The 16,675-nt window shown below is 39.8% G+C and overlaps 1 protein-coding gene across 2 annotated transcripts in view; it reads right to left on the bottom strand.

Annotated features, from left to right (window-relative positions):
* The window catches only part of LOC113009780 (copine-8), a 107,268-nt gene that overhangs the window by 67,856 nt on the left and 22,737 nt on the right, over positions 1-16,675 (bottom strand). For both annotated transcript variants that reach the window (XM_080291971.1, XM_026148311.2), the window contains exons 2-3: positions 3,258-3,298; positions 1,119-1,165 (exon numbers count right to left, since the gene is read on the bottom strand). In XM_080291971.1, coding sequence (XP_080148097.1) covers positions 1,119-1,165; positions 3,258-3,298 — 88 coding nt within the window. The remainder of the gene's footprint in view (positions 1-1,118; positions 1,166-3,257; positions 3,299-16,675) is intronic.

Here is a 16,675-nt window from a genome sequence, read left to right on the forward strand (position 1 = left end):
GGTAACGTACGTAGGCCCAGCCACCACTTGAGTCCAAATTGAAAAATCTCACCTGCTACTGGAAATGAAATTTTGTGCAGATGATTCATCGTGACCCTTTGACTTACTTAAAGTGTTACCAACAGGCTGATATTTGTGAAAAAGAAAGCAAACCCTTTTTCAATGCCAAGGTTTTATGACTCAGGATATGACAAAAAATGATTTGGTTTAGTTTAACATCCTCAGATGAACAACAACGCGTGGCAGATTATAGAGTATCGTTATTTATTTAACAGAAACAAAACTGAAATGTAGAAGCTGTGCGTGAAAAACACCGTGTTATGTGATAGCTTGTAGAAACATGTTTAGCAGCGATAACTTTAGATAACAATTTTCTGACTTTATCAGTCTCTTATCGTTATGGAGGAACTTTGGTCCACTCTTCTTTAAAACATCGCCTAAGATCACTGAGGTTTGTGGGTATCTGCTAATGCAAGGCTTTCAGTGCAACACCCTGATTCTTATCTATTTCAGCAATTCTGTTCTGGATTTACCGTTGTTGCTTGGAATCACTGTCCTGTTGCTTTAGCTGTCAGATGGTTGCACATCTGACTGTGGAATACTTTGGTGTACAGAGTTCATGGTTGGCTTGCTGACTGCAAGGAGCCCATGCCGTGTGGCTGCAAAGCAAGCAGTGGTTTGCACATTTGCTTGATAAGCAAAAGGTTGCTGGTTTAATTAAAACCAGAGTAGCAATTCTCCTTTAGGGGTTGTGCTAGGAAGGGCACCCGGTGTACAGACAGAGCTACCTGCTAAGGTGACCCCTTGTGATAAAGGAACAGATAAAAGTAACTTTTATTGTTATGAAATTTAACCGAGCGCTGTGGAGTCTGAGATGTCAGAGCATTACATGACTGGCCTTGTGGTGAAATTGTTGGGGCATCCATTCCTGGAAAGACTAATGAATAATCTTTCTCACTGTTTCTGACATGACTTGACCAATTTCAGCCAATTTCTAGCAACTATGCAAAAAGAACTCTGTTTTCTCCATAGTGTGTACATGGAAAGACAGCAGTGAAGTGGACAGAAGTTTAATAAAATGGAAGGAAATGTTTCAAACCCGGTTTGCACACACTCACCTCTCTCCACTCCCTGTTGCCCATGGCTTGTGTGTAGAGTACACATACTGTAAAAAGAGGCACATAAACAGTAGTTTTAATCATTAACTCCTTACTAACACTCACTTAGCAACTGCCCAGCCATTTTAGTCAGTGTCTACTTTATAATCATGTATAATATATAAGAAACGGGCAAGCAGTCTAAATAAATATTATTATATTGGTATTTACAACCAGCTTTTAACTATCTGACAGGTTGGCTGACTAACGGATGAATAGGAGAGCCTTACTTCATAAGACAGCAAGCAAATAAAATCAAAAAACAAATCAAATGTCATGGTATTTCATGGATCCATTAGAATATGACTGATAAGCCATAAATGCTTGAATTAGAAATATATATTAAACAAAGAAAAACATCAAAGCGTCTAATAGTGTCATTCACGAGTCACGAATATGTGCATTATATTCGCCGGCTTCAGATTGTGAAAGACATCATTTCGGGTGATTATGCAATTTCTCAAAACAAGAGAGTTCTCTAAAAAGCAAATTACGCAGCTCGCTCATCGTATACTTCATTCCTCAAGGCCTTTGATGTTCTTTGATGAGGATATGTACACATCCAAACACCCACGCAGACACATAAAATGTTGATTTTGCGTCTGACAGACAAACACTGGGGATACTTTTGGAGGGAACAGAGAGATTTAAACTTCGTTTGCCTGTATAGATCACTGCTCTTTCGATTTTTTAGGTATTTTTTTTTTAACCACCGAGTGACATATCCAAGGTATCGTTCAGTTTTCAGGAACTTTGACATCCTGTTTTCCCGCTCTCCTTCACCTCCTTGCTCCTTCCTCCTGTCAGGCTGCTTCATATCAGGGGGCTAAAGTCAGTGAGCTCAGCATAATCACAGGAGCTACTCAGCATAAAAGCAGTACTAAATTTATGGTTAATGCCCATGCTTCCTGCTCCTAATCACTGTCATCTTCATCACTGTACTCATCACTGCCATCCCCATCACCTTGAGTCATTTTTCATCCATGCACGTGGGAATGTGCTGACATGCTCTGTTTTGCTTGCTGACTACGTGTGTGTGTATTAGTGGTTCATTACAATAGTCATCGCAATATCTTATTTTTATGATATGACAACAATCGCTGTTTCATTTTAGGGAGAAATCGATCTCACCCTACCCTCACTCCCAATGCACACGCACCCATACATGCACACTCCTCATGTGACTCATGCAAACAAATAATGTGAATAAATGTCTTTTAATTTTTGAATTTTTTCATCTCTAGTAATTTAAACAAATATTTTCCTGCTGCATTTTATTTTGAAAACTAGAAAAGCAACATTTCAGCGTCAAACTTCCAGCTTATGCGTGTAACACTGGCATCAGGTCGGTACTGCAGAACTGTAAAAATTTGGATTGGTGTATCCCTAGATAGTCCTCTTTGTAGCATTAAGAATAACTAAACAATGGAATATCAATATTTTCTTGGCGTGAGCTTAGTTTTCATATTGGACAGCAGGCAAGGTGTCACTGAAGTATGGCTGCTTGAAGTAAATATGCTGTGCCTTCTTAAAAAGAAACAAGATATTCAAGTACTTTTTTATGCAGTCCCTGCTTAAACTGTCTGCAGACACATTTGTCAAGCCAGCGCTGAAGCCCTCCTTCAACTTTATGCAGTAGCCCTGACAGTGTTATTACATTTATTTTAGCTGTGGGAAGAGGAGCGTGAGAATTGCCGCCCATTCTGTGAATCTATAGGGAGAAGCTTTCAAGCTCTCAGGCTTTGTGTATTAGTCAGCCGTGCCTCAAGCCAAGACAACATATTTAGTGAGAAAATACTCAAACACAGATTGAGTCACAGCAAAAGAAATGCGCTTCGTTCATCTCCAAATTAATTGCTTATTTCATTTCCTTACAGCGCTCCCATAGCCCTTATTTTTCCCAAGTTTTTTCTCATGTATTCCTAACACTGTTCTTTTTGTTTCCTTTCTTTATGCAAATCAAATGAAAAGTTTACAGACACATCATGGAAATCATCAAGGAATCCCCTTTGTTTCCTCTTTATATTTCACTGACGCAGTGAAAAATATAAAACTAACTAAAACGTGGTCTTAGTGAGCGATAGAGAGATGTCGTCTTACTTGGGTCTGATTTGGAGAAGGTGTCCCTATCCAGCAGGTTTCTGTGGAGACACAATATGGAAAATAATTAGAAACACAGTTGCCTTGGAAAATGAATCCACGCTAACACACTGACTATTTATGTTCCCGGCTTCACATTGTGTTTACAGTAAACCTGCGAAGCGTCCTGATGAGGTGCAGGAGTACAAAAAATATAACATCCAAAGTGCTGTGTAACCACATTAGACACCATGCTGCTTATATTCACAGTTAACATATACAGTACAGACAAAGATAACCCGAGTAATTACAAAATGCAGCTTTTGAATGATGATTTTATTTGTTAAGGGAAAACAATATCCAAAGCTACTTTGCACTGTGAGGAAAAGTAACTGCTCCCTAAACCTAATAACAAGAACTGCAATCAGCCGTTTGCAGTAACTGGCAATGAGTCTTTTGCTTAGCTTTGGAGAAATTTTGAACCACTCTTCTTTGCAGAATTGTTTTAATTCAGCCACACTGGAGGGTTCCTGAGCATGAATGGCCTGTTTATGGTTATACCAAAGCATCTCAATCGGATCAAGTCTTCGTTTTGCTTTTTGAGACATTGAGAGGATCTGCTGGTCTGCTTTGGATCATTGTCCCCGCTGCATAACCCAAGTGCGCATGAGCTTCAGAGCATGAACTGATGATCGGCCACACTCCTTCAGGATTTTCTGCAAGTCGTCCTGAAGCAGCCAAGCAGCCCCAGATCATCACACTACCACCACCATGTTTGACCGATGCTTTGATGTACTTTGTATGAAATGCTGTGTTAGTTTCATGTCAGATTTAACAAGATACAAACCTTCCAAAAAGTTCAACTTATTCTCATCGATCCACAAACTGACTCCACATTTTTCAAAAAGTCTTCAGGATCAACATTTTTTCTTGTCAGATGTGAGGCGAGCCTTTATGTTCTCTTTGGTCCACAGTGGTTTTTACTCCCATGGTCAAGTCTCTTGCTTATTGTTGAATCATGAACTCTGACCTTAACTGAGACAACTGAGGCCTGCAAATCTTTAAATATTGTTCTGGGTTCTTCTGTGACTTCCTGGATAAGTTGTTGTACCTGCACTCTTGGAGTAATTTTGGTACTCTAGGCTGGCCGATCCTCGAAAGCTTCACGACTCTTCCAGATTTTCTTCCTTTGAGGATAATGGCTGTCTCCATGGTTCTCTGGGAGTCGCAACACTTTATTTAAGTGATTTCTTAATTTGCTAGCTCTGGCAGTAATCAGGCCTGGGTGTGGCTAGTGAAACTGTACTAAGTCTTCCCAAAAAAACATGCACGTATTATTATCCTCCACGTCAAATACCTAAAAACCTTTTGATGGTTACATCAACATTTAGAGAATAAATTCACAATAACAACACAACCGCTAGTTTATACAACTAATAATAGAAGTTCAAACTTTTAATGGGAATTCAGTCTTCATGGTGCTTCACTCCTTGCTTCAAAAACACCAAGTTTGAGCTAATCTTCTCAGTGATGACTCATTGTAGTGTGCAGCCCTCCAAACTTGTGTTTCAGCCAAGATGGGCATTAATACAACCATGAAGAATTTATGCTTCCCCCCCTCCAACAAAGAAAAAAGCTGAGATGATATAAAAACAGCATGACAGCTTATGATTACTTCTGATTTCTCAATAATAAGATCGAGGATGCTGAGGATAGTCACACCCGGAGAGGAGAGAAGAAGAGATCAGAGAGCAGAACACTAACAGGATCACTAACTTGTCACTTTGGTGAAATCAGCCTGAACAGAGCTCTGCATGAATAGAAATCTTCTTCCCAATCACTCTAATCCATGTGACATGCCCCGGCTGCACAAAGGGCATGAAAGATATGGATAATGTTTCCCATCATCCTTTCAATCCCAGGGCTTGTGGCAGACTTTTAAAGGTTCTAAGACAAAGCCCTGAAACCATCGACGGCTTAAGAGTATCAAGGCTTCGAGCTGCTTTCCAGTACCAGTGTTGCTGTCACAGTTTTGTTTCTTTCAGCTCACTTCTCTCTCTGTTTCTGTACTTACTTCCTCTCTGTCTTTCTTTCATGTGAACCTATCAACACAATCTATGACATGTTTCTCTCTGTCTCACTCTTGCATTTGCTCTAAAAGCAAAAAAATCCAACCTCTTGGTATCCCGGCGGTCCTTCCTGCTTGTTTGCTTCTCAGCTCACTCTGTCGCTCATTTGAAAATTGTAGCCTCACTTATGTCAGAGCATTTACTGCAAATGCAGCACACATAATGATTTGTTGTCACTCTGACGCGGTTATTTGAACTCGAGTATGTCAAATTAAAGGTTTCAGGTCAGATTTCTGTTTGAGTTTCCTCCCATAATCCACAGACACACAAATCATTTATATGTCTAATTGCTTGTTTTGTTGTCTGTCCATGGTGTGACTACACCGGCCTCAGTGACCATTTCTACACGACCACAACAATCCAGCTGAGATGTTTACAGGGCGGGAACAAGTCCACCCATAATCCAAGGTACAAAACACCTCCAGTTACAATGATTAACATAACAAGAAAATATTCTGTGGTCTGTTACAGGTGAACACAAACTCTGTGTCTCTGATCAGCACGTCTGTCTATTACAAAAAGATATAAAAACCTGAGTCAGATATTTTTATGTCTCCACAAATGCCACCATTCAACACGGGATATTTTCAGCAACACAAAATCTGCTATATGGCGGCATCTTTGTCGATACATGCCTAGACACCAGCCTAAATCTAGTTTGTCAGCTGAGCTGCACTAATTAGGCTAACCAACATTACTAGATCTCACATGTCAGAAAAATTATTTTTGCTAATGAATTGTGTACTTTGAATTCTTCTTAGATCACTGAAAGTATTCTTGCTGATTGAAAACTAAAGTGTCAGTTTAATGGATTTTAATTGGGCTGCTTTTAACTGCATCAGTCAGCACATAAAATTGAGAATGATAAAAATGAGACTGTACTGTCAAATGACACAACAAGTGTATTGGTCATAGTGCCTTTTACAATAAAGTAAATAACTAAATAAGCATTACTGTTTTGATCTAGCTGGTAGGTGCTGTTGCTTAAAAACCTTAGAAATTGTCTGATTTTAGAAGACAGCAATGAAAAAACGTTATGTTTTTAACTGAAACAAGCAGTTGTTCTGTGTTTTACTGGGCTTCACATGAATAACTCACTCCTATTTAGTTATAATGAAAACATGCAACATGCACTGTAATCTATAAATCAATCCAACATTGATTAATTTTGGAGGAAATGTCAAATAGTGCAGCAATATAAATTCTCCTCAGGCCTGTTTGTGTTGTCGACAGTAAATAAAATCCAAGTACATTTATTTCCAAAGATTTTAAAGCAAATAAATTGGATGAACTGCAAGTAAAAAACTAAATGGACACTGTTTAAGTGCCCATTAATGCAAATATCTGATCAACCTAAGTTCAAACTCAGCATGACAATGGAGAAACAGGGTGATTTAAGTGACTTTAAATTAGGGCTGTGCAATATGACCAAAATCTCATATCCCGATAGAAGACATTTATCGTCCTGACAACAATATATATTAAAAAATGTAACATTTTCTGTAAATTCTGTGAATCTCGGGCAACTCGACTTGTTTGAAGTGTTTTCAGCTGGCGTCGTGTACCTGGAGTCGAGTGTTTTGACCGATGCATGAAACTATACATTTTTAGGCATAACTTGTAACGGCTACCGTTTTCTTTGTGAGTATTTAATACACGGCGTGCTGCGGGGAAAAGCCTGTTCTAACGTTTGAATCTAAGCTTTATTTGGAGCACCTGACAGCTCTTTTTTGCTTCTCATTAGTAAACTCTCTCCATACTCTTTTACGTGACTCTTGCATAGGTGATCCGTGTCAGACTTTTCATAACCAAAGCATGCCCATGCTACAGAGGTAGCCCCTCGTTTAGAAATAAGGTCCTCAATTTGTTTTGACTGGTCTTTCTGTTTGTCATCGTTTCAGTTTATTTTGAAAAATCTCAACAGGGTCTTCCGCTTTATTGTGAAAGGTTTATGTGGAAAATAAACAAGCGGACGGCGGAGCAGTGTTTACCGTCGTTGTAAAAACAGTCGCTTATCCATCAGTAGTTTGGTTATTTTAAATATAAGAGAAAGAAAGAAGTTTAAGAAATAAATATAGCTAATACAGTGACCATCAAAACAATGAAAAAAATATTGCTGTAAACGGTTTATTTTGCGACACCACAAAACAAACGATAGCGTAATATAAAACGATAGACGTTTTCATATAGTCATCCGATACATATCGTTATATCGAACAGCCATACTTTAAATGTGCAGTGACTGCTGGTGCCAAACAGCTCCAGCTACTCTCAGGATTTGACAAACCGCTGGGATTTTCCTAAACAAACACGTCTAGGTAGTGCTGGGCGAGATGACAATATATATCGTGTCGATGATAGAAAAGTGTCTATTGTGCCATTTGTCTTCTATCATTTCTATCATTTCTAACCTAATTTTATAAATTATTACATGAAATATACCATTAAAAAGCCTGTGGCAAATATATTAGTGTTGTCTTCTCACTATACATACTCTTAACTTTATGCAAGAGAAAATAAAGTATGAAAAAATGATATTTTTCGCAAAGAAACTCCGTCTTGTGGTTTTGCAACATGGTGCTGCTTTACGTGCACCCGGATTTGCGACATGCTTTACGGTAACTCAAAACGATGGACGTGCGACAGGTTGCAGTTTCATGCCCGGACATGCAACAGGCAGAGATAGCTACACAGGCAGCCCAAGAGGAAGCACTTTTACCGAAAAGAGGGGGTACATCTGTGATTTGGTTACATTTTGGGTTCAACAGCACCAACACGGAGCAGAAGACGCCCATTTGCAAGCTATACTATAAAACTATTCCTGCACCCGATGGCAACACAACAAATCTCTCCTATCACCTACAGAAGGTCCACGAAAAAGAATGCTCAAGAATCCAGAAAATCCGAGCTAAACCAAGTTGTGGAACGACAGGAGCAAGTTGGGAAAAGAAAAACTATAGCTAGCCAAAGATACAGCAGTCTTTCACACAAGGCCCTTATAAGAAAACGTCCCAGCGCCATAAACAAATCACAGGAGCCGTCTCGTGTTACATTTGTAAAGGCATGGCCCCTGTTTATGTAGTTGAGAAGGACAGCTTTCGTGACCTCATCAAAGTCCTTATAAGTCGAGTTGCCTCGCTTATATGACGCATGCCGGGCCAAAGTAGAGACGGATGTTTGCAGTGTCGTGCATTATGCCTTGACGACTGACCTATGGACGAGCAGAGATACGCAGCCCTACATGAGCGTAACCATCCATGTCATTAACAAAGACTGCACCCTCTGCGCTCGCTGTTTACAGACTGCGTACTTTCCAGATGACCACGGGTCAGGTGGTATATCGTGATATATATCGTCATCGTGATATAAAATAATTCATATCGTGATAAATATTTTTTCCATATCGCCCAGCACTACGTCTAGGGTTTACAGAGAAGGGTCCGATAAAAAGAAAATATCAAGTGAGCGTCAGTTTTCTCGAAGAAAATACTCGTTGATGTCAGAGGTCAGAGTGCTTCCAACAGTAACTCAAAAGCATTCATTACAACCACAGCACGCAGAAGAGCACCTCACACAACATACTAAACCTTGAAGCTCATGAGGAGACGAGGAGAAGAATGCTACTTGTGTCAGGTAAGAACTGAGGAATTGTTGCCTGGTTTGATGTGTCTCAATTTCTCAATTGCTGTGACATTTGCATGGTAGGGTCAGAATTTAGTATAATCAACATGAAAACAAGCATCCATTCTGCCTTAGTATTGATGTATTTTATGGTTATTTTATAGTTTTTTTCTTAGTCTTTTATTTCTAAATCCCCTTAATCACGTAACAAAGCAACTAACTCAGCTTTGCCCTTTCTGAGCTCATGTATTACACTGATTATACCACTGCAAGCACAACTCATTTATTTGATAAATGAATGAGCTCATTTGAGGATTAGCACACACTTCTTTTTTTAAACAAGCAGTGCATCCGTTTTCTGAACCCTTAGGTAAACAGAGAGAAGCACAGGGAACACCGGGAAATAAATATCCTTACAAACAAAAGAAAATAACAGACAAACAAAACAAATAAATAAATAAGGACACGGTGGTGACAATTATATCCTTGCCCTTTGTCAATTCGTTTTGAAGTAACTGTGAGGCCTCACAGCAGAGCTGCTCATGCTCATTTAGCACAGTCTTTAACACTCGCTTTTTTCTGATTTAGCTCATTCAAGATGGCTTCTTAAGCCGTCAAACTATAACTAATCTTTACTTAACTAGGGAGAGAAGGAACAAACCACTTTCACCGTGTAACTATGGTAGCCCTGAAAGGTCAAGTTTCATTTATTTTTGTGCAGTAGGCTAGTAAGGTTTACACTACCTCACAACACTTTGGCCTTCGATCCACAGACTGTATATAAAATGGTCACTGCCAATTAGTTTTGACTCCACATTTTGATGCCTCATTGTCAGTCCTCTGAGTGACACAGTATTATCTTTTCATAGCCAGCATTGAGCATATTTGGATAAGAAGGTGAAGTTATCCACTAACGCCAGCAAGCTAGGTTAGCTAGCGACATCTCTTAATCCTGCAGGGGAACAGATACGCATACCTGCTAAGTAGTGCCCGGTAACAGATAAATAAAATGCTACAATATTAAATATCCCAGTTCAATGAGTGTTACTATTTGTCAGCTAATTGCATTTTAATGCTCTTAAAGGCACCAGCACCACAGTAACAGCCAAAGGTGTGAAACGCAAGGCCTACTAAACTACTGGCTGCAGCCCCCTGTTTGGCATACCGGCAATCGGCAGCAGTCGTGCCCCTAACTTTAAAGATTAACCGACTCCACACAGGTGAGAACTTAAAAGAATTTCCCCAACCTACATTTTTTTATGAAGGGAGACTGCCCATGTTTTTGTACGGGGCAATTAATATGCTGTTTAATATTAAGCTGGACATTTTTACAGATTCTGAGAGGTGGACTGAGATGGGCCTCAAGCAGCTGTTGGAACATCTGCAGTTTTTGGCACTAAGGTACACATTATTAGACAGCTTCATTATCTTGAGGGCACCGGGGTGCAAAAATGCTTTTTAATGCTGTAACATTTATTTTTACTTACAGAGGTGCTCGCTCTTGGACCCCTCCTCAAGTGGCCATTAGAGGAACTGCAGTTTCTGGCACTTTTGCAGTTGTTCCATTTTCCAGCCTTGTAGTTTGATGCTTGGTTATTTTTTGCAAAGAGATTCATACTACTTCTGATTCATGATGTGTTGGTGACTGTCATAAAGACTCAACAGAAACTACAGGAAGAGAACTGATGCATTTAGTGATCACTAACCATTTAAATTGGCACACTGTAACGGTACCTTTAGCTGGAGTTACAGTTTCTACTTCTATCTGTTACCATTTCCTGACAACTGTATTCCCGACTGGTCACAAGGGTTCAAAGTGCAGCAGCATGACCATTACTGCACACGCACCCACAAGTGCTGCATGTAGTCAGTGTTGCACATACTAAAAACAAATGTGTCACAGCCAAGATCATAACAACAGAAACAAGCCACAGTCACAGTGACAGCTATGTCATCCCGTGTCTGCTGTCACAATCACAGGCGGTGATGGTGAATGGTGAATCAACTCTCCTTCTTTCGAAATAAGTCGGTGCGGCCACAGCCTCCTCTCGCTGTAAGCAAAAGTGTGGCGAGGTAAAGCAAAACAACCCTCTAAGAAGTCTTATTGTGACTTTACGAATAAACCTAGACATCAGATGATGAACACACACATTTATGCTATAAAACACTCTCACCACTGCAATAATGTGTCAGCATGGAGGTGTAGTTAGGGGCACATGTCCGAATAGAATATTCAAGAGTTGAATCTGAGGCTCTACAGACTGACTGCTGCTCAAAGCACATCACACATGGTGGCACTCCAAATGAGCTCCTGGGCTCCCCCTGCATGCATATACTCTGTGAGTGTGTGTGTGTGTGTTTTCGTATGTGTGATTACGTTGTCAGGATTTCCACTTCAGAGGATAATGTGAATGAGTCATGGCTCACTCTTTTTCCTCTCGCTCCTTCTCTCTTTTTATCCAGAGGCAGACAGCGGAAAGCGAAAAGCTGCCATCCGAGTCACAGAGAGGTCTGCAGGAATAAAGACTCAAATAGTGTTTGTATTTTTAGCACAGAGTTTCCCAGAAACGCTCATCTCGTGGCAGCGATTTGGAATTTTGATGCTTTTATTTTTGTAATTTAAATGTTGTGCAATATTTTGCAGTCTACACTATGAAGAAAGGAATAAAATTCTACCACTGGCAAAAAAAGCGCACCTCTCATTCCCCTCTCAAAATATTGATTTCTACAATAAAGTACCCCGAGGCTTACCACTTTGGGTATGTTTACAGCTTCCTCTCTGTGTCATTCTTCCCAAACACCACCTTTGGCATCTGCTCTAGCTCCCAGTCATTCTGCTGCTGCTCAGTGATGGAGAACTCATTTTCTTGATTCCAGATCACAAAACAAATCACAAATGTTTAAGTGAAGGAAATGCTAAACCCTTTGGTAACTTAGTTACTCCTACATGTGTTCATTCGGGGGGTTTTCTTTGTGGAAATACGGTTATTAAATAACAGTAATACCTCAAAAGAACTGCTGCATTATAAATCCTGCATGCCCTACTAAAATAATCGAGATTTCAGCTGTAAAATTTACTTTTCAACTGATAAAGGCCATTTTCCATGCAGTCACCTCTGTGGCTTTGTAGAGGTGATGGCCAGTACAGGCAGAGGACCACAGATCCTCCCAGTTTAATGACTGTGTTGTTGGACGCCTACATTTCTGCCTTTTACCAAAAACGTTAAAAACTTCAGAATTGGTTAAATGACTACAGCTGTTGTTTCTTTTCCTTATTTTTTGTACATGTATGTATGTTATGCTAATGCATTTGTGAATGCAGAGATCCCTGTTATGCACGGAAGCCCCACCCACTGGCTGTTCAGGCAGCCAATCAAAAGAAAGCTCTCCTTAACAGGAAAGGAAAAAAAAAAAAAAAGCTGAAACAACTGGTTTCAGAAAAGCAGATGAACTGAGGACCCGACTGGTATAAGATCAAGGTTACGTTTAAAAATCGATGAGTGTAGGCGAGTCATTTTTCATGGTTCATGTAACATCTGCTCAGGAAAAAAATGCTTATTAAATACAAAACAAAAATGATTAGCTAACAGATAATGTCGCTTTAACACTGGTTTGTTTTGGGGGGTTTTTATTACTAGATTAGAAGTGAAGTAATGAGAAGCTTCAATTTTCTAATGTATTTCCTGCAGCCGGGACGCTGCACTAATTAAAACTCATTCATTATTTAAGCAACCTACTCCAAGCCAGCTAGTTAAGTTTAGGCACCAAAACTACTTAGTTTGATTTAGGAACTATTGTGGTTTGGGTTAAAATATGCCCGTGTACAACATTAACCTTCACACTGCAGAGCTTCAAAGTATCTAGACAACACCAGTTTTTACCAATTCTCTGCAGATTTTAAGGTCCAAGCGATTAACTAAATAGTTAAAAAAAAAATACAGCAAATTTACCTTATGGTGATCTCTTGGGGCATCGTCTTAGTAACATCATGTATTGATCTCTGATTAATGTTTGCATTATTATTATTAACTTTACAAAACTTTACATTGTGAATATGTTACACTTATGTTTAAAATAAAACTGATGATGTGACATCATAATGTAAGTTCAATTATGTCTCTGTTATGTTAGAAAAACACATCACATTTACAATATTCTACTTTTTTTGCAACATTACAGAAGAGTCTCTGTGCAGACTGGTTACTTTACTGGTTACTTTACTATTACTATTACTATTTACTATTACTTTATTATTACTACTAATACTATTATCAATATTTGTTGATTTAACAATACAATACAATACAATATTTTGGATGATATATTTTTCTTTTAGACATGAAACAAACAGATTTCCCCCACATTTTTATGTGGACTGGATTTTGTTGGATTACCATCTGCCCGACTCTGCTTGCAAGGCAAGGCAAGGCAAGTTTATTTGTATAGCACAATTCAACAACAAGGTGATTCAAAGTGCTTTACAGAGACATTAGAAACAAGAACAAATAAAAAGCATGATTTAAAATTGAATAAAACAAGCAAATAAACTAACTAACTAATTAACAAACAAACAAACAAACAAACAAACAAACAACAGTATATAAAATCAAAACAGATAAAATCAGAACAGTAGATAAAATCAGTAGTTAAATGTAAGTTTTGAAATTTAAGCTTAAAGTGTGGATTTGGTGCTTTATTCAAATGCAGCTGAGAACAGGTGAGTCTTCAACCTGGATTTAAATAAACAGTGAGTTCTATGGATGGCAAAATATTCCCCCACATGGGTGTTTATCCCACCTGTCCTTTTCCATTTTTCATTCATCAGGCCATGACAAATCCAGGTACCGATAGATCAATAAATAGCTAATACCTTTCAATAACAGCTCACCGATAGGTTGGTCAGACTCTACACAGAGCAATGTTGTCACGACTGTCACGACTTACACACAGACTGGTTACTTTGCAAGAACATGACTGATGGAGGAGCAATGTTGTCACGACTTACAACATTTGACCAGATTGACTTTTTAACAAGCAGTTCTGTTTACTTTAGTTTCTTAAAATGCAACAAGAATCATATAAACAAAGTTTGTTTGTTTTTTTCATCAACTTTAGTCTCATGCTCTAACCCTCTGCTGCACAGATTCAAAGTACAACTCACATAACACAAGCAAAAGTCACAGGCAGGTATGACAGTGCTGATCCCAGACTGCTGTCGAACCGTGCCTCCTCCCTCCTGGGGGCAAACGATAGCAGTACAGTCCCCTGCCATCCCGGCCCTGCCTCTGATGCATCACCTGTGACAGCTGTCAGTCACTGCATCAGGAAGGGGAAATCCGATATACCAGATGGATAGCAAAGACTATTTTTTAATGCTCATTTCCCACGTCAGCCTCCCTCTAAGCATGTAAAAACACAAAGGAATAACTTTTAAAAAAAAACACGGGGGAAGGCAGGGGGAGAGGAGAGGTATGTCACTGTGACAGACACAGAGAGAGAGGGTGAAGCAGCATCTCCAGCTAATGTGACAGCCCTCTAATTATATGATGAAGCTTCAATGTGGGGTCAGAGGGGGGTTATTGCTCTTTGTCTCCTACCTACACAAACTGGAGACACACTCCTGTGAATTTGCTCATCGGGGGTGGTGCTGGTTGAAAGCTGCATGATAGCAGGAGTGTGGGGACAGTTACCATGGCAACTGCCGAGAGCCAATTGGGACCACTTGACTGAGTTGACTGACAGTTGCTGTATTGCGTTGTTTTTGCACCCGACTCAACGAGCGGAGGGATGCCATCGGTGCTGAGATACGCTCACCTTCCCCACCTTCGTTTTTCTCACCTCCACTCTCGGGTCTCAGCCTCCCCTTCCCTTTGATCTATTTTCTTCCACCCCTCCGTCCTTTTCCCACTTCCCCTCTTCATCTCCCCCCTCCTATTTTTAAATGAACAAACACATTCCTAGTGCCGGCTTCAGAGGCCGCGTCCCGGACAGTGTGTTACCTCTACAACGCAGCAGCAAAACCCCTTGGGAACCTTGCAAGCCTGTCCAATGTTACAGAAATAAATTGGGTTTTTAGCCCACTCGATGAGGGCAGAGAGAGGAGAGGAGAGGAGAGGAGAGAGCACTACACCGGGAAAAACACAGGTGTTGAGTGAAAGAGTTACATACTGAGAAAAAAAGAAAAACAGCAATCCATCTAATTATCCGTCCCAAACTGTGAAAGCAGCAGCAAGCGGAAGCTTTTGTGTGTGTGTGTGTGTTTCAGACTGTGTCTTAATCTGCTCTATTTCTGTCGTTTGGACTCTATTTGCAGTCCAGGCTTAACCACGGGCACAGAGAAAGAGAGAAAAGTTGAGAGGGAGAGTGTGAAAAGAGGAGAGGGGTTTAAAAGCCACAGAACATGGAGGTGCAGAGAGCAGCGGCGGCGCAGCGGTGGCTCAAGCTGGAGCTCTGAGGCTAAGATTTTCTTTTTCTGTAAATGATGCCATCATCTCACCCCACGTTTTCTGTTCAAATTTTCAATTTTGGAGCCAAAAACAGGAAATCCAAGCAACCTTGTGAATCAGTATTTACGCTTGACTTGCAGTTTTTGTTTTTTTCTTCAGTCAGTCTAATTGTCTAATTAACTTAAGAGTTTAAATGTCATTTTGGATGAAGACTACTGTAAATTTAGACAAAATATTGAACTTTTTGTCATGTTGTCATCATCATTTTTCAGATTAATATTATTTTTGCTGTTGTCGCCTCTCGTAGTTGGTGCATGAGCACATTTTGGCTGTCAGTTATTGGTAACACATTCAACAAAGAGATTTTTCCACTCTACATTTCAAACGTGGTTTCATGTAAAAATAACAATTAACAGTTTCCTACCATCCAGTATTTAAAAAAAAAAACGCCAGCTTTAACAGTCCCATGTTATCACACATTTCCATGACACCTTACAGTGCAGAGTAATCGCTTAACCCGTGTGCAGAGTGTGCCTTATGTCAGCCTCATTATGTTGACTTTACGGTCAATTACATGACATGATGTGACAGCGGAGTGAATGTCTTTTTCCAGGACAGGGACTCCTGGAAAAAGACTGAAATCCCGCTGTATAAATGAGGAAGCAGCTCCTTTGAGCTATACCGAATGCCCTAAACTATATATAAGTATACTTAAAACAGTGCTCCGCTTCAAATGAGGAGGCTAGATTAACTGCTCCACCTCCAAATATTCCTGCTGTGATTCAAATGAATTGTATTTCTGAGATTCATTCGTTTGAGATTAGCATCCACACCACTGTGCAGAAACGGTTTACACATTAGTGTTACTGGTTTTCTAGATAAGTACTGTTTTCCACCTTCCTTAATTACAACTTCCCATTATGTGGAGAGAGGCGTTGCCATGTTAAAACGATAGTTACTGGTCTTCTCTGGAAGTCAGAGAGTCTGGTTGGGAGCATCTTTTGGCATTGATGGCGCCTTTATAGACATACAAGCTGCCATTTCACCTGTACCATCAGAGATGTAGTTATTCTCCACTGTAGTCTGGAGGACACAGTGTCCATATTTTCTAAACAGAAGTTCAAATTCCAGTTCGACTAACCGCTGATGAGTTTTCCACTTTGCTCAGTCATTTTAAACAAACTTTGGCTGAGCCGAGCAGCATTTCTGGATGTTCACATAGGGCTTCTATTCTAATGTGCAG

The sequence above is a fragment of the Astatotilapia calliptera genome, chromosome 17 (genome assembly GCF_964374335.1).
Source record: "Astatotilapia calliptera chromosome 17, fAstCal68.1, whole genome shotgun sequence".
In the NCBI taxonomy this organism is placed as follows: domain Eukaryota; kingdom Metazoa; phylum Chordata; class Actinopteri; order Cichliformes; family Cichlidae; genus Astatotilapia; species Astatotilapia calliptera.